The sequence below is a fragment of the Sturnira hondurensis genome, unplaced genomic scaffold (genome assembly GCF_014824575.4).
Source record: "Sturnira hondurensis isolate 20B ecotype Veracruz unplaced genomic scaffold, ASM1482457v3 Scaffold0018728, whole genome shotgun sequence".
NCBI classification, from domain to species: Eukaryota; Metazoa; Chordata; class Mammalia; order Chiroptera; family Phyllostomidae; genus Sturnira; species Sturnira hondurensis.
Genome location: NW_028091359.1, coordinates 16,894,331 through 16,916,637, shown reverse-complemented (window position 1 = coordinate 16,916,637; position 22,307 = coordinate 16,894,331). Strand labels below are relative to the sequence as shown.

At 42.1% G+C, this 22,307-nt stretch overlaps 1 protein-coding gene across 1 annotated transcript in view; it reads left to right on the top strand.

Moving 5' to 3' along the window:
* The window catches only part of PHF12 (PHD finger protein 12), a 43,278-nt gene that overhangs the window by 6,122 nt on the left and 14,849 nt on the right, over window positions 1-22,307 (top strand). The window contains exons 3-4 of the mRNA XM_037069922.1: window positions 18,540-18,612; window positions 21,601-21,994. Coding sequence (XP_036925817.1) covers window positions 18,540-18,612; window positions 21,601-21,994 — 467 coding nt within the window. The remainder of the gene's footprint in view (window positions 1-18,539; window positions 18,613-21,600; window positions 21,995-22,307) is intronic.

Sequence of the window (22,307 nt, the reverse complement as noted above, 5' to 3'; positions counted from 1 at the left end):
TGTGGTGCTCTTCTGCGAAATTTTTCAATTCGGGCCTGTCCTAAAATTAATTACCATACTCAGTGAAAGATAAGATGCAGTTGTAACCTCATCAATCTCCTGCTTGTTGCTTAAGGCTCTCCAAGTACTTTTCAGATATCCTAATATATTAGGACCATTTGGCCTTTGTAAATGACTTGTGCATTTTTACATATGTGAATATGTAAAGACATGCTTAGGTATAGCCTTTATTGTTAATATTGAGATGGATTCATGTTTGTTTTAAATCTTAAATCAACTGTCTCCAAGAGAATTTTTTGAAAGCCAAATTATAAAGATGAATTATTTAATTTGACCAGGAAAAGAATTTAAATAGTCACCCCTGTGTTAAATGAAACACTGGTTTTTATTAAGCTCTGAGTGAAAGTACAAGTGGTATTCGGGAGGGCTCAGTAGCCCTGACTAGCGTGGCTCACTTGGTTGGGCGACATCCTGCAAAGTGAAGGATCACTGATTTGAGTCTCAGGACACATGCCTGGGATGCGGTTCAGTCCTTGGTACCATCCGCTCTTAATCCCCGCGGGACCTCTGTGAGAGGCAACCAATCAATGTTTCTCTCCCTCTCTTTCTCCTTCCCTGACTCTCTAAAAATAAATAAAATATTTTCAAAAACAACAAAAGGACCAGTGGGTTTTCACGGTTTATTCCTGTAGGATTTATCAGTACTTACCTTTTTATAGCTGAATACTATTCCATGTATAGTATAATACATTTACTTATTCATCAGTTGGTAGATGTTGGGTTGTTTCTACTTTTTGCTGTTGTGAATAATAATGCCAGAAACATTGGTGTGCAAGTTTTTGTGCGAACATCTGCTTTCATTTCTCTTAGGTAGTATATCTAGGAATGGAATTGCTAGGTAACTCCTACATTTAACATCTGAAGAACTGCCAGACTATTCTCCAAAGTGGTTGCACCATTTTACATTCCCACCAGCAGTGTTTCAGGGTTCCAGTTTCTCCACATCTTTTTCAACATTTGTTATTTTCTGTTTTCTTGATTAAAGCCAAGTACTGAAGTACTGATACAGTACATGAAGTACTGTATCATTGAGATTTAGACTTGCATTTTCCTACTGGCTGATAATATTCTTTTCATGTGCTTATTGGCCAGTTGTATATTTTTCTTGAAGAAATGTCTATTCAGATCTTTTGCCCAATTTTAATTTTATTTGTTTTTTTATTGTTTTTTAAAGACTTTATTTTTAGAGAAGGGAGGGGATGGAGAAAGAGAGGGTGAGAAACATCAACATGTGGTTGCCTCTTGTGCGCCCCCAGCTGGGGTCCTGGCCCACAAGTCGGGCATGTGCCCTGAGTGGGAATCAAACCTGTGACCCTTTGGTTCTCAGTCCAGTGCTCAATGCACTGAGCCAACCAGCCAGGGCTGGTTTTTTATTATTGAGTTGTAAGAGTTCTTTATACATTCTAGGTACAAATTCCTTGTCAGATACATGATTTGCAAGTATTTTCTCTCATTCTGTGAGTTTTCTTTTTATTTCCCTTATCTTTTTATTTTTCAGTTTTTGAGTCTTACCTAGAAGAAGGTGGTGGTTTAAGCACACTTGACTGTCTATGCCTATTTGATCTATTTAATGACAGTGAGTAGAGGGTTTCTTCTGTGAAACTCCAGTCAGGATGGTTCATCTCAGTGGAAAGAACCTTACAATGTTCTTTGGCATGTTGTTATTTCAACTTTTCTTAGGGACCCTTTTCAGCAAAGAATTCTAAGGCTGAAAGTTGCCCTAGAAGAAGTGCTAAAAAATCTACCACCTGCCTTAAAGCAGGATGTCCACCCAGCACTCACCAGCCACAACAGAAAATTTCTATGTGTAGGCACTTACCATACTTGGGGGCCCCTGGCTTAAGGAGGAAGACTTTGATTACCTCAGTTTGATTGGGAACAGCTTGGGATATAAATAACTCCGGATCAGTTAGTGAGCTGTCTTTTGAACTGGTTAACAAGGACAAAAAGTTTTTTTGTACACTGCAGTGAACACAGCTGTTTATATGTCTTTTTTTTTTTTTTAATCCTCGCCTGAGGAGGATGTGCTTATTGACTTTTTTTTTTTTTTTTAGAAAGAGAGAGGAAAGGAGAGAAACATCGATGTGAGAGAGAAACATTGATCAGTTGCCTCCTGTACACACCCCAGATGGGGATCGAACCTGCAGCCTAGGTACGTGCCCTGACCGGAATCAAACCTGCAACCTTTTTTTATGCGGGACAATGCTTCAACCAACTGAGCCACCCGGCCAGGGCTATATGTGTCTATGTAAGCCCAGGTAGCAGTAAATAGGGAGAGAGTGCAGAGAATGTTTGCCTACAGGTTTTATATTTGTAAAAACAATATACTTTGATGCTCCCAAGAGGATTTTGCTACCTAGAAATGCGGATGTCCTACTTCTTAACAGAAATGGGTACATTTTTACTTCTGTAAGTGATGGGGTAATAGAATATAGATAAAACTGAATGTTGTTTGCTTTTGGTTATGGGTAAGAATGTTGAACTCTGTCTCTGAACTTTCTTAGCCCACCCCTAGCATATATACAATTCCTTGGGAGTTTAGTTGAACAGGCCACCCTAGTGGACGACTCTGGTTGAGGTTATGATGGCACTTACTATGATAATGTGGCACAAGCTTCTGGAAATGCATTCTTTAAGGTGCCAAAAAATTTTAAGTCACTGGTGGGGGGGGTTGCCACCTCCTCTGTGCTTTTCCTTTGACTTTGAGTCCCCAGGGAGTACAACATGGCCAGCTGCATCACCATTCAATGAGTGACACTTATAAGAGCACCTCTGCATAATGCTATCCTCCCAAGAGACAGGACAGGAGTACAGCTGTCCCCTTGCCAGTTTCCTGAAAGAGGAGGACATTGTATTCAGTGCAAGTCCCAGACCAAATTTCAGAAAGGCACTTTGGTATTGCGGATTTGTCACTATGCCCAGGACGCATGCACAGGTCACTAGCTGACTGCTTTTCCCATGACTCAAGAACAGTTAAAAAGAATAAAAAGGTGGCTCCTTTTTCTGCCTACCATTTATGGGTATCAGAATTCTCATCCTTTAAGCCTAAAGTTATTTCTAAATCTAGGTCTTAGCAAATAAGAACAAAGATGAAGTTTTAGCACATTCGTGTGGGAGGCAAAAGACACTGAGGGGTACAATAGACACTGATAAAATGAGAAATCATTAGTTTCACCCATCAGCAAAAAGGATCTTGGCTACTGCATAGAGCTGTTGGTGAGTTCACAATATTCCATGTATTCCATGTAAGCAAATACCATGTATACCTTGCAGATTGATAAAAATATTCTAAGTAATGAAAGACTTGCCTCATTCAAAGAACTCCTTTCCCTTTTGCAGTAGTGTACTAAATTTACTAAACTATAGTCCCTGACTCACAATGATCAGTTTATGATTTTTCAACTTCACAATAGTGCAAAAGCAGTACACGTTCAGGTAGGCTAAACTATGATGCTCAGTAGGTTAGGTGTATTAAAAGCATTTTTGACTTAAAATACCTTCAACTTACTATAGGTTTATTAGGATTTAACTCCATCATTAAGTCAAGGAGTGTCTGTACTTGAAAGCCAGAGGCTGACCTATTTCCTCTGCTCACCGCTGCATAATACCTAGTGGTATTACTAATGAGAGATGTGCAAAGATAAACATTGTTTGGGGAACAGAAACTATGTCTGGGTTCTTCCAAGTGGTAGGCATCTTTGTTAACACAAACACACAGTGACCATTTCTTTACCCCTTAATTACATTTGCTTTCCTGTATGTTAATAGCTTTGGTACTTAATCTTTGCCCTTCCCCTGTTTTTCTGACAAATTGTAAAGTGTAACTCTCAGAGAATGTTTCTCGGTCTTGACACAACAGAAGACGGAGTAACTGCCAGGTGGAGGAAACTCCATGCCTGAACCAAGCATGAGTCTTTGCCACTGATTTGGGCTCTGCGGGAGGCTCTTTTTGAAATAAGCTTGAGTGAGCAGGAGAGGACTCTCCACAGGTTTGAATTTAACTGTAACCCAAAGACATCACTTCACCTCTATGCCAGGCAGGGATGGGGGAACCTCGGAATTACTAGTAAGCTTGAGTTCCAGGCTGGAATTCTGTTTGTGGCAACACAAGCACATTTATGGGCTTTTATTCAGCTGTAATATTTAGAAGGATGTTGAGTACTGCTTTTCTCCTGTCTGCCTTTGTGCAAAGAACAAAGCAAGAATCTAATGAAATTTACAGAACTTTAAGTAACTTTAAATTAGTCTCTGCATTACAAACCTGGGCAGTGTGGATCTATTCTTGTTCTGCTCTCCAGCAGTCATAGGCTCCTGTGATGAGCTGATAGCTTTTTACTGATTCTTGACTTTAACAAAACTCTGAAACCATTAGAGAGAAACTATAGTGAACTTTTTCCATGGACAATCATTAGTTATTGGTTAAAATACATTATGAAAGTTATACACCACTAATCATTAAATGTGTAAACCTGTAACTTTTCATAGTTTTATACATAGGTTTACTATATTAAACCTTATTTTATTTTGCTTGTCATTTTTTGGATGAGCATATTAAATTAGGGAGAATTCTTTCACTAATTCTGGCCCTTTGATAAACGTTGTTTTCTGTTTTCTTGTTTTGCTTTACCCCTCTGTAGTCCTTGTGGTTTTGCATAGCACAGATGACACTTAGCCATTCTGACTTACTTCCAGTGCCTAATTCCATGTTATTAGACATTGGACTGAAGGCTGTAGTTTGTAGGTGTTGAAGTAAATTGAATTGTAAGAAAAGTGTCTGCAATTTGAGTTATGGGGGAGAGCTCAATTCAGAGGCTTGTGTACTTACTGCATACAAGCCTTCCTCAAATATTACTGTTTTTTGTGCATATACTCAGGTCTTTAGGGTGATCATTCTTTGATCAGGGATCATCTGAGAAAAAAATTGGGCCAAAGGGAAAAATCACAGTGCTCTGTCTCTGAGAAGTAGGTTCAACTCCTAAATAGGTCACTGAAGGTATAACTGGAAGGCTTCAGGAGCCCAAGTCAGCACTTAGCTGTGGCTTCAAACCACCACGGCAGTTTGACAGCATGCCCAGAAGATTACTTCAGTCATGTGGGGGCAGGGGGCGGGACTTTGAGGTTTATGAGTAAAATTGGAGGAGGGGAGAAGGTAAGGGTAAAAGAAGGAGGGAATAACCTCTGTGCTATTCTGTAGAGCATTATTTTTCCTCCCTTTAAAAAAAAAAAAAAGATGACCTTGTCAGAGGAGGGTAAATGAAGCAGAAATCCTCCTTAGGGAAAAACAGCTGGGTCTTAAGTAGGAACCTGCTCTTTTTATACAGGGTGGGGCAAAAGTAGGTTTACAGTTGTTCATATGGAAAATAATATAAAATTAATAAATAATAATACAAGAATAAACTGTTTTATATACTCAAAACTATAAGCCTACTTTTCCCCCCACCCTGTATTTAGTTAGTTTTCAAATAAAGACATTGTTAGTATTTTTTTAGTTTTCCCAGCCTTTATAGAATTTTAGGTCCAGTATCAATAAAATGTAAATTAGTCCAGGTTTCCTGAGCTGTGTCTGCAAGAATAATATGGCCTGGCTATTACCTTGTTCTTGATAGTCCACTAAAATTTGGCCACAGAACGGTATGCAGTTTTCTATACGTCTGAACTCTTCCAGAATGCACAATTGTAATCGTTGGTTCCTCTTCCCAGTGGGATGCTACCTAGGAGTGTCAGAAGTGACTGCTGGGGCCAGAAGGTTGACTCTTTTCCAGAAAAGGTGGGCTCCTACATCTATCATGAAGTGAATAAATTGAGCCCATCTTAAAAAATGTTTCTGGCCAGCCCATTTTTCATTCTACAGAAGCCAGGATTGCCAAATCCTGTATTACTAGCCAAACCAGTAATAGGTCAGGCCCTGTAGCACCTGGATTCAGCTTATAGAGAAGTTAGCAGAAGCAAACACCTGGTATAACTCTTGGTGTTCTAGCCTCCCTCCCTCCTTTCCCTTGCACTAACTTTTAACCCTCTTCTCCAGGTGTCCTTCACTGGGAGGATGGCACAGGCCAGCTTTACTTAGTAGGCATTAAATTTGGGAGCACAGTCAGCTAGTTTGAAAGGATTGTATGCCTGTGGAAATGACGCAACTAGCTAAGTTTCTCAATGGGGTATTTGTAATGGCCTGGCACTTCATTGGGCTCCTTGTTAACATTGCTACTGAGGCTTTGCATGAAAAAATCAGCAGCCCTTGTACGTTTTACTTGGTGGCATTAACTGTATTTGAGTCAGTAGCTGGGATAAAGGATGGTAAAGGACTAAGGTCCCGGGGACCCCTACCCCATGAACTTTATGCTTTCATCTCTCCAGTATTCAATATGACCATCTTCCCTGCCTTTGAAAGGTAGGTCATACTCAAAGATAGAAACTATGGCCACACAAGTATCCAGAGGAAGCTTACTATTTCTGCTAACATTTACATTTCATTAGATTTTGTTCCCTTGAAGCATAGACCATTAAATTTGGGTATATTAGTACAGCTTTAAATTTAAATTTTAAAAGATATTTTTAAGTCAAACTTACCCAATATCTTTTAGCTTTTCCAGGACAGTGGCTGGTTTCAATTTATAAAAGGCTTGGTCCTGGCTGGGTGGCTCAGTTGATGGGAGCATCATCTGGTACACCCACAAGTTGCAGGTACAATCCCTGGTTGGGGCATATACAGGAGGCAACCAGTCAATGTTTCTCTCACATTGATGTTTCTTGTTCTAAAAAAAAAAAGTCAATAGGAACATATCCTCAGGTGAGGATTTTTTTTTTTTTAATGTTTAAAAGGCTTGTTTTCTGTACTCATAGGTCCCCGTATAGATAAAGATGGTTGCTGGGAGGCTGAGACCTGATTGTGGTCCCCCTAGTAGTTACCTTTACTCCTGTTTTGGCTAGTACTAACACATTCCCTGAGCTAGCTGAGGATAGCAGCGCCAGTGTGAGGGAGTACTCCTGTTCTGAACATGTGTTGTCTTTTACAATTGGTATTGCACCATGCCATTAAATATAATTGTAGGATTTTTGTCTGGTAGTGGACCTCAGATAGATAGATGAGACCTGTGGACTGTGAAATTAAAATTCAAAACCACTCAATGCTATTTGCTTGCTGAACATCCCACCACCCAAAAAGGGAGGTGATATATGAATGATATTAGGGGGCCAGAGAGATCTTTCTTAGTCTAACTGATATTTTATTTCAACCGAAACTTCCAAGTATAGCTAGAGAGCATCTGATGCTTGGAGAAGGATGTGTTATGACAGGAGGGATTCTACCAGTTCATGCAACTGACCTCTTTTAGAAGAAAACCCGAATGGAAGGCTGTGGGTATGTTGTTGTACAGATATGCTGTTTACATGGTTTTCCGATTAAGTGTTTGTGTTAAATAGAATATTTTGTCAGTCCAGGGAGAGAAAATGGAGTATGTTCTTTCTTGAGAATATTTTTTCATAAAATATTTTTTATCCACTTGCTTCCTTTTGTCCTAAGACATACACCAAAGCTTTTAATTTGGCTAAGTGATATTTTCATGTCTCTCTGGCTGCCTTTGACTCAAGTTTTAAAATGTCAGTGTCACTTAGCTGAGTGGATACTTGTAAGCTATACATCAGTAACCCAACGTGTGCTTTTAAAAACAAGTCCAGAACACAAACAGCATTTTTATCTGCATGTTACAGTGTGAAAAACAGGTCTTGGAAATAAAAGGCAGTCTTTCTGCTTCCCTATTTCTCTCTCTCCTTCTACCTCGTCCCTCCTCTCTTTGTTCTTTTGTTTCCCTCCCCCCTTTCCCTTCCAGTTCCATACGGAAAAACTGCGCTAGATGGATAATTAATGCAGAGCAACAGGTCCCACTGGCAGGGACTAAATCTGAAGTAAATGTTAATGTGCAGGTTCACATGCATTAATAGGCAAGGGAAATGGATGAGGTTAGACTCTGATCGGCCATGCTACTGTATGGCTTGAAATAGATCCTTTTAATTAGAGCCAAGAACCATGACAACTACCAGTATCTTCCACCTGCAGTGGTGAGCTGTAGCCTCATTAGTGAATTATGAAAGAGGCATTCTAACTTAAAATTGGGGTCTGTGTTTTGGCTGTAGTTGGGATTATCTGGCTACTGGCTTTGAATATTTGACATGGAGAGGTTTGTCAGTACAGGCTGTACAGTTAGTTGAGTGCTGTATATTTGTGGTTTTCTCTGACAACTCTCCAAATGAACTATGTAGACACCCTCATCAGCAATGGAGATGGGTACTGTTAACAGTTTAGAGGCCTATCTCTGAAGATGAGCTCTATAGTTATGAACTATTTTATAGCTAACAGAATGTTTTTACGATCAGGTAGTGGTTAAAATAAACAGTGAGCCCGGGCGGACGTGGCTTAGTTGGTTGGGAATCATCCTGCAAACCAAAAGGTCACCAGCTCAGTTCCTGGTCAGGACACGTGCCTGGATCGCCGGCCGGTCCCCAGTTAGGGGTGTGTTGGAGAGGCAACTCATCTTCCTCTTTTTCTCTTCCCTTTCCCTCTTTCTAAGTGAATATTGTAGTGAATGAAAGCAATCAGTCACTAAATAAATAGATAGATAGATTTGGAAAGCAGTGAACAGGCATTTTGTAGCCAGAAATTGCAGTCCAGCACTTTTAAATGAGTAATCTGGAAGGAAATGTCCCTAAGCAGTAAAGATGGGAAGGGGCTCCATCTTCACTGGGCACTGTCCTCTCAGCTGTGGAGAAGAGTGCCTGTCTTACAGTAGTACAAGCCATACTCTTTTGAAGCCAGAGAATAGAGGTCCCTGGCCTGTTGGCTAAAGAGCTACTAATTTCCCAAGACAAGCCTGCTCACATCCTGAAGACAACTATTCTAGGACTCACCTTCCTTCTCAGGACTTGGACAGTTCTTAGAAGTAAGCTAAAGGTTCAAATGCTATTGTGTGCTAGATAGATTTAAACATCTATTCCTAGGAAAAGTCTACTCAGAACCTTCCTTTTATCAGGTAGTTTTTCAAAATGCAGAAATATACCTGCTTCTATTAAAACTATAGTTTTCTTTCCAAATCCCTTGAGATCCTTAATTTTATCATTTTTTAAAGATCACTGGCTGGCCCTGGCTGGTGTGACTCAGTGGATTGAGTGCTAGCCTACAAACCAAAGGGTCACTGGTTCAATTCCCACTCAGGGCACATACCTGGGTTGCAGGCCGGATCCCCAGTAAGAGAGGCACTCAAGAGACAACCACACATTGATGTTTCTCTCCCCTTACCCTCTCTAAAAATAAATAAATAAAATGTTTTAAATAAATAAAGGATCACTGGCTGGATTACCATTTGCTGAATAGCTCTAGATTGTGGAGAGAGAATAGAGAAAAGGCCACTGTCACAGCCAGGTACCTAATGACCAAATTTTGGGGCTTTTGAGTTTGGCATCCACGAGCAATTGAGTCTTATATAGGTTTGTGTGGCAAGAATTAGTTTGTAGTTAATTGTATTAATTGTATGTGTAGTTGGACAGGATGCCAACTACACATACAATTGGCCATTGCCACCTGTCCTTTTCACCTCTAGCCTGTGATCCCTGAGAGCAAGGACCATGTCAGAAATCTCACCACTTAGTTTACCTCCTAGGATAAAATAAATGTCTAATAAGTACTTGAGTGTACAAATGAATTTGATCTTTCCCCAAAGGCTATGTGTCCTTTTTTTTTATCTTTAGAGAGGAAGGGAAGGAGAGAAGGAGAGAAATATCAATGTATGGTTGCCTCTCATGAGTCCCCTGCTGGGAACTGGCCTGCAACCCAGGCATGTGCCCTGACTGGGAATCGAACGGTGATTGTCTGGTTTGCAGGCCCACACTCAATCCACTGAGCTACACCAGCGAGGGCCAAAGGCTATGTGTCTTGATGGGGTAGTTCATAACTTTGTTTGCTTTATGTTCCTCCTTCAATGTGATACCTCCTGTGTGGCATTAGTTAGGAAGCAGTGGGAACTCCGTAAATATTGACTGATATAGAAGAAAATGCTCAGCCCTGGCTGGTGTGGCTCTGTGGGTTGCAGGCTGGGTCCCCAGTGGGGACACATGAGGGGCAACTACACATTGATGTTTCTCTCCCTCTGGAAATGGATAAATAAAATCTTTAAATAAGAACAAAAGGAAGAAGAAGAAAATGCTCAACTTGAGGTTAAGGAAGATACCCTGATGGCTATATGACTGTTCCCCAGAAATAATTACTAATGGTTCTTTAAAAACAGTTTGGACTCAAAATTTGATAGAGCCAAGAAACTGATTTGGGTTCTAATTCTGCTACTTCCTGGCTCCATGGCTTTATATAAGTCAGTTTCCTCACCTGTGTGATGGGAATAAGAGTTAATTCTCACAGTATGGTGGTGAAAGTCAAATAAGAGCATCTGTGAAAACACTTTGTAAACTGTAATACACTATGTAGATGTAAAATGAGATTGTCACTGTGCTCTTTCTAAGCTTTAGTGATTAGGAAGCTTTGTTGTCTTTACAAGCCACACTGACTTGTTATAGTATTTTCATGGTTTTCAAGTGCTGAGCAATGAAAACTCAGAATAATTTCAGCACTACCTGACTTTCAGCTTTTAATGATTTCCTTTAGTAGAGAATGGCCCTCAGCACCCTGTCTTCATTGATATATGAGCAGGGAACAGAGCCTTGGTTTGTTGTTGTTGTTGTTGTTGTTCTTGTTGTTGTTTCAGGGTTTTTTGACAGGCATATCATGATTTGAAAGACTGTGGTGCATGTACAGGCATACCTTGTTTTATTGCACTTCACAGACACTATGTTTTTTACAAATTGGAGTTCTTAACTCCAATTGTTCTGACCCTCTAGCAGCAAAAACCTAACAACTTGCTGAAGGCTGAAATAACTTTAGCATTCTTTAACAATAAAGTATTTTTTTTAATTTTTCTTTTTATTTAATTCTTGTTCAAGTACAGTTTTCTGTCTTATATATTCCCAGCCCTGCCCCCCCTGTACTCCCCACCTCCCTCCCATTTCCGCCCCCAATAAAGTATTTTTAATTAAGAGATATATAATTGTTTTTTAGACAGTGCTACTGCACACTTAAGAGATTACATTATAGTTTAAACATAACTTTTATATGCACTGGGGAACCAAAAAATTTGCATTGCACTCTCTATTGTGATACTCATTTTATTGCAGTGGTCTGGAATTGAACCTACAGTATCTCTGAGGTATGCCTGTAGCTATTTCAAAGTTGCACACTAAACTTACAGATACATCATTTTGAGGAGAGGAGCTTTAAGAAGGGCTGCTGAGGTGGAGAAGTCCTCAGGATTTGTACTTGAGTCCCCTGAGGCTGTAGAATCTCCTTTCTCCCTGGAATCCTTTCTCTGCTGGCAGCATTTGATATGGAACAAAACTAGTCTATTTGCAAAACATCCTTTTTCAAGAACCAGTTCCTGCGCCTCTTACCTCAATGACAGTCTGTCTTTCCTGGAGGCATTTCATGAATCTGCTCCCTTTTGAGTTGAAAAACTGCTTTCTAAATTGCTTGAAAGGACTTGCTAGGAGCAAAGTGGAAATAGCATTATGAGGAAGCACTGTGACGGGCAGCTCCTGTGTTCCTGCTGTGCCTGTGATGATCATTTTCTAGAAACATAGACCTTCCTTCCCTTTCAGTCTCTTCTTAGATTTTACTGCCTACTCTCAAGATAACCACATTTCCAAATTTATTTCTGTCTCTTCTAAAAAAGCAGCAAAATCCCAACAAGGCCTTACTCTTTTAAGTGTTCTTGATGGAGATAACCCTAAACTCATACCCTTCAGGGCAGACAAGAGGAGCCTGTGGCCATAATGTAGAATTCTGAAAAATATGTGTTCTGCAACTTACCTCTAAAAGTGATTCTTTAGAAACCAACCAGGAACTACTTTTAAGAGCCTCTTAATAAAAATTTTAACCCTGGCTGGTGGGACTCAGTAGGTTGAATGCTGACCTGTAGGCCAAAGGGTTGCTGGTTTGATTCCCAGTCAGGGCACATGCCTGGGTGGCAGGCTGAGTGCCCAGTTGGGGGCGTCTGAGAGGCAACCAATTGATGTATCTAAAATAAAAAATTTAAGCATTTACCTCTATATTAAGAGAGAGAAACAAGAAATCTAATTGTTTAAAGGAGATTAAGCTTTGGCTGCATGGCTAAGTTGTGAGCATTATTTCATGCACCGAAGGGATGCTGGTTCAATTCCTGGTCAGGGCACATACCTAGGTTGTGGGTTCAGTCCGCAGTTGGGGCTCATATGGTAAGCAACAAATTGATGTCCCCTGCCCCTTCCTCTCACTCTTAAAAAAAAAAATCAATGAAAACATTGAGGATTGGGTGAGGATTTATAAATAAATAATAAAGGAGATTTAAATGAGTAGGCTTGGTTTAGTACGAAGTTCAGGTTTGCAAGTACAGATTTTGATGTCTTAACTGTTCTGTGACTTGGAAAACATAAATAATTTTATGTGTGATTAACCACCAAAACAAGCACTTACCCAATTGTATTGTTGCCTTGCCTCATCATTTTGGAAGTGCTACCTTCACTTCTGAGAAGCCATTCTTTATAGTTCTTTAAGGATTTATTGAGTACCTACTTTATGCCAAGCATTGTGCAGAGTGTGGAAGTACAAGGGTAAATGAGGCATAGAGAAGGGATTTGGATACATGATATAGTTTTAATACAGTGTGGCACACAAGTGCTATAAGAGAATGGGGGCTGAGAAGTAAGTCTTCCTGGAGGTAACACCTGACTTAAGCCCCCAAAATATGAGCAATCCACCAAGTGAAGGAGTAGGGGAGGCTCTTGTGGTTGTAGGTAGTGGCTCTAAAATGAACAGTTGAAAAACAGTATGGGCTACGTAGGGAGCCACTGGGCTTAATGGAGCTGTTGAAAGAGGCAGGTTTCTGGCTACAGGGGTCTTAACCTGTAGTACTGGTGAGCTTGAAATTTATCCTGTAATGGACGATGCTTTATTAATTTGGAGAGTGATATGATCAGAACCGTGTTTTAAATAAATCATCCTGCTAGCAGCGTTGGGAGTAGATTCGGGGAGACATAATAGGGTGGCCAGGCCTCCATTCACATTTTGGTGAAAGATCTAAGCCTGTACCACCTTGCCTTGCCCTTCTCTGCTCTACATGTGGTGTAGGATATCTTGGTACAAATTTAGTGGACAGATGAAAAGAAATGATGAAAAACAGAATCAAAAGTGACAGCCTTTTTGGAGTTAATTTTTTTGATTGATTGATTGATTTTTTAAATATATTTTATTGATTATACCATTATAGTTGTTCTATTCCCCCCTTCATTCCCCTCCACCCTCACACTCCCTCCCCCACCATTCTCCCCCCCCTTAGTTCATAACCATGTGTCTCAAGTTCTTTAGATTCTATATTTCCCCCACTATTCTCGCCCTCCCCCCTATCTATTTTCTACCTACCATCTATGCTATTTTCTGTGCCTTCTCCCCCCTTCTCCTCCCACCCCCCTGTTGCTAACCCTCCATGTGTTCTTCATTTCTATGGTTCCACTCCTGATCTAGCTGTCCTCTTGGTTTGCTTTTGTTTTAGGTGTGGTTGTTAATAACTGTGAGTTTGCTGTCCTTTCACTGTTCATATTTTTCATCTTCTTTTTCTTATATAAGTCCCTTTAGCATTTCATATAATAAGGGCTTGGTGATGATGAACTCCTTGAACTTGACCTTATCTGAGAAGCACTTTATCTGTCCTTCCATTCTAAATGAAAGTTTTGCTGGATAAAGCAATCTTGGCTGTAGGTCTTTGGATTTCATGACTTGGAATACTTCTTTCCAGCCCCTTCTTGCCTGTAAGGTCTCTTTTGAGAAATCCGCTGACAGTCTGATGGGTACTCCTTTGTAGGTGACTGTCCCCTTATCTCTTGCTGCTTCTAGGATTCTCTCCTTCATTTTAGTCTTGGCTAATGTAATTATGATGTGCCTTGGTGTGTTCCTTCTTGGGTCCAACTTCTTTGGCACTCTCTGAGCTTCCTGGATTTCCTGGAAGTCTATTTCCTTTGCCAGACTGGGGAAGTTCTCCTTTATTATTTGTTCAAATAAGTTTTCCACTCGTGGCTGTTTCTTTTCCCCTTCTGGTACCCCTATAATCCGGATGTTGGAACGTTTAAAGATGTTCTGGAGGTTCTTAAGCCTCTCCTCATTTTTTTGAATTCTCATTTCTTCATTCCTTTCTGGTCGGATGTTTCATTCTTCCTTCTGGTCCATTCCATTGATTTGGGTCCCAGTTTCCTTTCCATCGCTATTGGTTTCCTGGACATCTCCCTTCATTTCAATTAGTTTAGCCTTCATATGTTCCTCTAATTTGTGACTGTAATCTACCAGTTCTGTGAGCATCCTGATAAGTAGTGTCTTGAATTGTGCTTCTGAGAGGCTGGCAATTTCTGGGTCGCTTAGAGTTATTGGTTCTGGGACTTTGAGTTCTTCTTGCACCATCTTTTTGGCTGTTCGTGCCTGTTCCGTAGCAGGATCAGAGCCCTAAAGTGTTCACTAGAGCAGGGCAACTAAGTCTCTGGGTTGTGACATTGTATGTAGGGGCGGGGTCAAAGAGGGACAATGGCTTCCCGTCTGCCGCCTGCCGCCTAGGCCCCCCACCGGCGCCGCAGCCACCACCGTCACCAGGCCCACGAGTTTCGTTCCACTGCACGCGAGTGTGCCACCGCCGTCAGCCCTCCGCCACTGGGTTCGCCCCCTGGGGCCTTCTCAGTGGTCCGTCTCACTGTGCGCGAATGTGCAACCGCGGTCAGTCTGCCCCACACCCCAACTGGTTCCAGGCTGCCTGGGCGCCTAGGTTGGGGGATCTGTCCTGCCCGACCCAGCTCCGCTACTGGCTCCACCTCTCTTACCGTCCCCATTGAACAGTTCGTAGCTGTCGGACTTCCGTATAATTCCGTTTTCTGGTCTTTGGGTGTGTCCTAGTTCTCCAGACCCTTGTTGTGTTCAAACTTGGTTGTGGGAGAAGGCACAGTGTTTCCACCTTTGCCTCCATCTTGGCGGAAGTCCGAGTTAATTTTAATATGACAGCTGCTGAAGCATAACAGAGTCTGTAGGCCTTTGCAAATTACATGAGTGCGTTTCATTAGTTTGGGTGTGGCCCATGCAGATTTACATTGGAGAGAACAAAGGTAGACTTTACAGGTGACATTTGCATGTGGTCCTCCAGAGCTTGAAGACCTATCCCCACAGGCCAGTGTGCCTCTAGTTTTCTCCTTCCTAATTAGGATCCTCCTCAGATTCCACCAAGGAGACAGGGAAGAAAGGGAGCAGTGAGTTGTGAGAGCTTGCTGGGCATCCTTGCATGCATGCTCAATACTCCAGGGAAGTGTGGAGCTAGGGAAATTTGCCAGCCCAAGTGCTGTTTTAGGTAGTAATGATAAAGCAGGATAGCGTTAAGCCCTGGGACTTAAAGGAGAGTTCTTATATATTCAACCTTCAAGTGTATTTTTAGTATTGTCTCATATTTTTGAAGAAAAATTTCATCCTTATCTAAAATAACTCCAGGGCCAGATATAGGATTTTTTTTTTTTTTTAGATTTTAGATTTTATTTATTTTTAGAGAGAGAGGAAGGGAGGGAGAAAGACTAGGAGAGAAATATCAGTGTGTGATTGCCTATCACTCGCCCCCTACTGGGGAACCTGGTCCACAACCCTGGGCGTGTGCCCTAAGTGGGAATCAAACCAGCAACCCCCCCAGGCCCACGGGCTGGCACTCAAACCACTGAGCCACACCAGCTAGGGCCAAATGTAGGAATTTATTTATTTATCTGTCTCTCTCTCTTTTTCCTTCTTTCTTTCTTTCTTCTTTTTTAAAAGATTTTATTTATTTATCTTTAGAGGGGAAGGGAAGGAGAGAGGGAGAGAAATATCAATGTATGGTTGCCTCTCGTGAGTCCCCTACTGGGAACTGGCCTGCAACCCAGGAATGTTCCCTGGCTGGGAATCAAACCGCGATCGTGTGGTTCGCAGGCCCATGCTCAGTCCACTGAGGTACACCAGCCAGGGCTCTTTCTTTTTCTTTTTAAGATTTTATTTATTTTCAGGTTGATGGTAAGGGAAGAAGAGAGGGAGAAAAACATCAATGTGTGGCCACCTCTCATGTACCTCCTATTGGAGACTTGGCCTGCGACCCAGGAGTATTGCTGTCACTGACAGTGTACCAGCTCCAGTCAACACCACATTTTAATCCTTCCTGTTCATGCCCGAGGATTCCAAGGACGTGGTAGCCTATATCCCATTACCAAAATGGCGAAAGGAGAAGCATTCTTCTTAGGGTATGCAGGTGACAATACGCTTGCACAAGAGCGGGTTGTATTGTAGGGCGGGAGAGGACCAGCTTCAACACGCCTGCGCAGGAACAGTATTTCTGGTATATACACAAACACCAATGGAAGAGTACCCCTGTCCTTGCGGCTGCGCTGTGACCCTTACGAGCTCTACCGGGCGCCTGCACACCACCTCAGGTCCTGCCCCTTTATCTCAGTACGCTGGCGCACAGCAGGAAGGCCAGGGCTTCGGCGCTTCAGACGCGGCTTGTGCGCTGGGGGGTACCCTCTCACTGCGGCCCAGGCATGTGCACTGACTGGGAATCTAATTGTTGACCTGTTGGTTTGCAGACTTGCTCTCCATCTGTTGAGCCACACCAGCCAGGGCAAATGTAGAAATTTCTTTCTGTCTTCTTTTAAAGATTTATTTATTTCTAGAGAGGGGAAGGGAGGGAGAAGAGAGGGAGAGAAACTTCAATGTGTGGTTGCCTCTTGCATGCCCCCAACCAGGAACCTGGCATGTGTCCCAACTAGGTATTGAACTAGGGACCCTTTGGTTCTTTATAACAGTGGTTTTCAAATTTTGGTGTTAAACATAATCATCTGGAGGAGCATAATCATCTGTTAGATATAAATTGCTGAGCCCTATCCCCAGAATTTATGATTCCGAGGTCCTGGAGTGAGGTCTCCGAATTTGCATTTCAAATAAGTTCCCAGATGATGATGATGATGCTCTATGGACTACACTTTGAGAACAACTGCTATATAGACATTATAAGTGTTCCAAGGATTTAATAAAGCCTCACATGGCTCTTAGTGTGGCCTTAATGGAAATCAATGATCTGGCAAATCCATAAGGCTAGCCATACACAGCTTTAATTTTGACTCCCTATTGACTTACTGAGTGACTACTGTATGTAACCTCTTAGAAAGCTACAAATAGGGAAGATACTTCTTGTCTTTCTACCTCTAAGAAAAGAAATAAGAGAACTATCACATCAGGGAAAGCAGGAGAATTGCCAGAAGTCAGGTAAAACCATGCAGCCAGGGGGTTAGGATGTATGAATAATCCCAGAAGAACACATGGAGGAGCCGTCCTCAGTTACCTATCGTTGCATGACAAACTACCTTAAAACAAATACTAGTTACTATCACAAATCTGTGGGTTGACTGGGCTCAGCTGAGTGGTTTTTCTGTTCTGTGTGTTGTTGCCTGGTGTTGCAGTCATGTGGAAGCTCGAGTGAGCTGGCCTGGTCCAAGGTGACTCAGTCGCATAGAGTAGTGGCACTGGCTGTTGGCTTGGAGTCCCGCAGAAGTCATTAATTGGAATGCCTTGTCTCCTCTGGTGACCTGTCACGGCATGACAGCAGGGCTCTGAGATGGAATATTCTAAGCATGTAAAAATGGAATCTACGGGTCTCTTAAGAACCTACCCTTGGAAAGTACATTATCACCCCTGCTGCATTCTGTTGGTCAAAACAAGACACAAGGCAAACCCAGTTCAAGAAGGAAATCGACTACCTGTGGGTGGAAGGAGTATCAAGAATTTGCAGTCATTTCTAATCTACCATAGGCTGATTGAGGCAGACCTTACAGGATAAATGGGATTTTAACAGGCATCACTTTCTAGGGGAAGAGTGTTCTAGAGGAAGAAATAGCAAGCCTTCAATCTGACTAGGGGGAAAGGGTACCCAACAGGGGCCTGGAAGAAGAAATGGGACCATGTTTAAGAAGACTTTGAACAGCAGGTTGAAGAGCTTGGACTTACACTAACAGACTGAAAAGAGTGTGGAGGACTTATCAACGATTTTATTAGCATGGCGCATAATTTGGGAATGACTCTTAAGGTTCCAAACCAGTTCTTTATATCTTTCCCTGTGACCCCAGTGATAATAGCTCTGGATTTGGTTTCTCTTTCTAAGATGTGGGAAAGGATGCTCACTCTTCAGGTTATTGTAAATGATGCCAAGTAAGAGTTTTGAAGGATGAGAGAGCCCAGCAGTGCTGCAGCACTAGCCAAAATAGGAGTTGAGGGCCATGCAGCTTTGTGACAGACCTAGCTAAAAGGCTTTTTCCTGCTGCTGCTGCAAAGGGTTAGTTAGTTACTTAGTCTTGCCCTTGTCTTTTCCCCACAGTAACCCTCCACTGAGTGAAGAGATGTTGCCTCCTGGGGAGTGGATGTGTCACCGGTGCACTGTTCGTCGAAAGGTAATACTGCTTTCTGAAGGCTTTGCTCAGAATGCCGGATCTAGAGCACCGATATTCCAGAGCTAAATTGGCCTGGTCCTGAAGGCATTTCCATCCCTTCTTCTTGTCTCTTCCAGCCCTGGAATCACCCATATTCTCCTCACGGTGACTCTTTGGAATCCAATAGGGCCTAAAATCCAAACATGAGCTGCTGAAATGGGCAGAAGAGGTGTGTTAATTTACTAAGCCACGTTCACTCAATAGCGACAGGAGAGGTCTGCTCTCCTTGTAGGCCTCCTGTAAGTGGCCTGAATGTGGCAACTATATCCATGGCTGAAAGTAGCTGAAGGAAAAAAGGCTGCTTCTCCAGTTTGATGAAAATAAGGATTTCTCTTACCCTAAGGCAAATAATTCACTGGTAGTCAAAGGCTTAGCCAGGTGTATTGTGGTGGGGGAGGGGAGATTTGAACCCACGAGTACCCCAGATTGCCTAATCTCCCTTTAGCTCCCCTTCCTTTGGTTTCGGTAACTCACCACTGTCTTTTACAATGTTATTTCTACTTTGAGAGAGCTTCTGTGGGGTGCAAAAGCTAAATTTTCCTTATCAAAAAAGGAAGTAGGTGTGTTTCCACCCAGATTATGAGGAAGTCAACCCTTAAATTATAGGCTGTGGATTATAGTTTGTCTGCAAATTGTAAACCGTCCCCTGCCCTTCCCCCACACTGAATATACACCAAGTAACTTCCTTTATTGTGACATCACTTCTGCTTTCCTGGCCCCTGAACATGATGTCACAATGAATGATGACTTCCTTGGTTGCAGAAACAGGATGAGATGATTCAGAGATTGTGGTTTATGTGTGTAACTGTTTTCAGCCTTTAGGAAGAAGGTAAACAGTTAGGCAGACATTTTTCAGTGTGTTCACAATGGTTCCTTTCAAAAAGCAAGCCAAGGCCTACTCAGCTCCTTAACCACACCTGTAGTTTGATTTCTCTTCAAGTCCATAAAACAGGCTGTCCTCCAGCCTGTTCATCTCCCAGGATCTCTTCCTGTGTATCTTCAGTTAGATTAGAGCAGGACCAGTTAGAGACGCCTGCCAGAAAGCCTTTCAGAAATTTACCATTCAAAAAAGCTGGATGTGAAAGAGTTGGAAACAGCTGAGGGAGAAGAAGTGAAGCCAGGAAAAGAGGGTGGAGAAGAGGAACTAGCATTATTTTAGTGTCCATCATCTGGGTATTTTACAAATGTTATCTCATTTACTCCGGATAGCCATCTGTGGGTGCTGGTGGTAGTATCTCCATTTTAGAAAGGAAGAAACTTAAGGTTACAAGTGCAGAATAACTTTTCCAAGAGCTCTAAGGAATTGATAAGGCCAAGATTTGAACCAAATTCTGCCTCACTCCAAAGCTCTATCAATTGAAGCTCTGCATCAATTTTCTGGAAACAGCTACTTGCTGAGGATTATAGTGTGCCTTTTTCTAACATAGTATGCTTTTTCTTTTTCTTTGTTTTTATTGATTTCAGAGAAGGGAAGGAAGGGAAAGAGAGAAACATCAATGTGTTGTTTCACTTACTTATATTTATTCATTGATTGCTTCTTGAATGTGCCCTGACCCACAATCTTGGCCTATTGGGACAACACTTTAACCAACTGAACTACCCAGCCAGGACAGAATGCCTTTTCTGAAATGCTACTCTGACCTGCTCTCAAATGGTCCTCTTTGCCTACCAGAGCCAAATCTGTCTTTCCCACCACCACTGCTTTTCCCCCTGCTTTGGCCTCCTGTAGTGACACTGAAGTAGATTGAAATGGTACTTCAGAGCCTGATCCACCTCTGATGTTCAGGTTCTATTCATAAAGGAGGTTAGGTTCTCCCAACTCAGAGCCATCCGTTTCATATATGTGACCCTCTTTATCGTCACCATGTCCATGAGAAGAGAAGAGGAAAGGTTTTACTAGACTCTCTTTACAGATGAGAGAAATCCCTGCCCAACAACCTGCGTCTCCCAAGGTCATAAGAAGTCATGACAGAACTGGGGCAAGATCCCAGGCCTCTTGACTGGAGACCAGTGTTAAACTTTCATTTGATCACTATATTTGGAGTCCTGGAGGGAAGTATATTGTCAGTCATCTAGTCCTACTGCATACACTTAGTCTTTTTCCATTTCTTCACCTTTCCAAAGAAGTGTCACTTTCAGAGTGCTAGTTAAATTGGAAACATTGAAAGCCACCATGACAACTGCTGAGTTTTTACCCTTCACACACCACCCTTCCACTTTGTGGTATGGTTACCTTCCAGGCCAGCACCCAATCTCCCTGGACAGGGAGCTCTGCTTGCCTGTTTCATCTCCTACGTTTGCTTTGCAAAGTTCTTTAAAAAACCATTCAGGAGGTCAGGATGCCACTCCAAGGCAAACTGCCATGATCTCATTGGTTTATTCTCACTGTGTTAATTTTTCATCCCTTTATACCTCTACTTTGCATAGAGATATTGTGTATCATATGATGACTTAATTAGAGCAAGGGTGTCCAACCTTTTGCTATCTCTGGGCCACACTGGAAAAAGAGTTGTCTTAGGCCATACATGAAATATATTGCAACGTGTAATCACCAAAAAAAAATCTCATGTTTTAAGTAAATTTACAGTTTTGTGTTGGGCCACATTTGTAGCCATCCTGAGCCACATGTATATGGCCTGCAGGCCTGAAGTTGGATTCCCATGACTTAGAATAAATGATGTGTAATTTGTATAGTTTCAGAGTAAATGATATGTAATTTGTATAGTTTCTAACTTTGTGTACTTTTCGGTGATTTCTCTGTTGCAGTAGTTTTGCCAGCTATAGTTTAATTCAGCTATAGTTTTGTGAACTTTAACAGACATGTGTTCCCAAGTGAATGAGTCTGTGACTTTAATAATTTTGGTTACTAGTCTAGTAGGACTTTGTAGCGTCCATTTCTTTCTGTTTTGTGGTACTTTATGTGATGGACCCACCTGTTCATTTGCACAGAAGCGAGAGCAGAAAAAGGAGCTGGGCCATGTTAATGGACTGGTGGACAAATCCAGCAAACGGACTACATCCCCCAGCAGTGACACTGACTTGTTGGACAGATCAGCTAGCAAAACTGAACTCAAGGCCATTGCCCATGCCCGGATCCTGGAGAGGAGAGCCAGCCGGCCTGGCACACCCACATCCAATGCCAGCACAGAGACCCCCACCTCTGAGCAGAATGACGTTGACGAGGACATCATTGATGTGGATGAGGAGCCAGTGGCAGCAGAGCCGGACTATGTGCAGCCCCAGCTGAGGCGGCCCTTTGAGCTGCTGATTGCTGCCGCCATGGAGCGGAACCCCACCCAATTCCAGTTGCCCAATGAACTGACTTGTACCACTGCACTACCAGGTTAGCCAAACCATTATTTCCCCCTCCCACCCCAGCTTTCCCAAAGGATTATTGTCCAGCCTAAGGGCAGTGCTACCTGTGAGGTTACTGTCTGTGTAGCCACTGTCTCGTGCTATCCAGGATTCATCCTAAAGAGATCTTTGAAGGTTTTAGCTTTGATAACTCCTGTTCAGTTTTTTATATTCCAAACTTCCCAGGGTTACCTTTTAAAAAATTAATAGCTAATACATTCACATAGTTTAAAAATCAAGAAATATAAAAAGGCTTGCAATGAAAAATTTCCCTTCCACTCCTGCCTGCCTTTTGCCAAGTC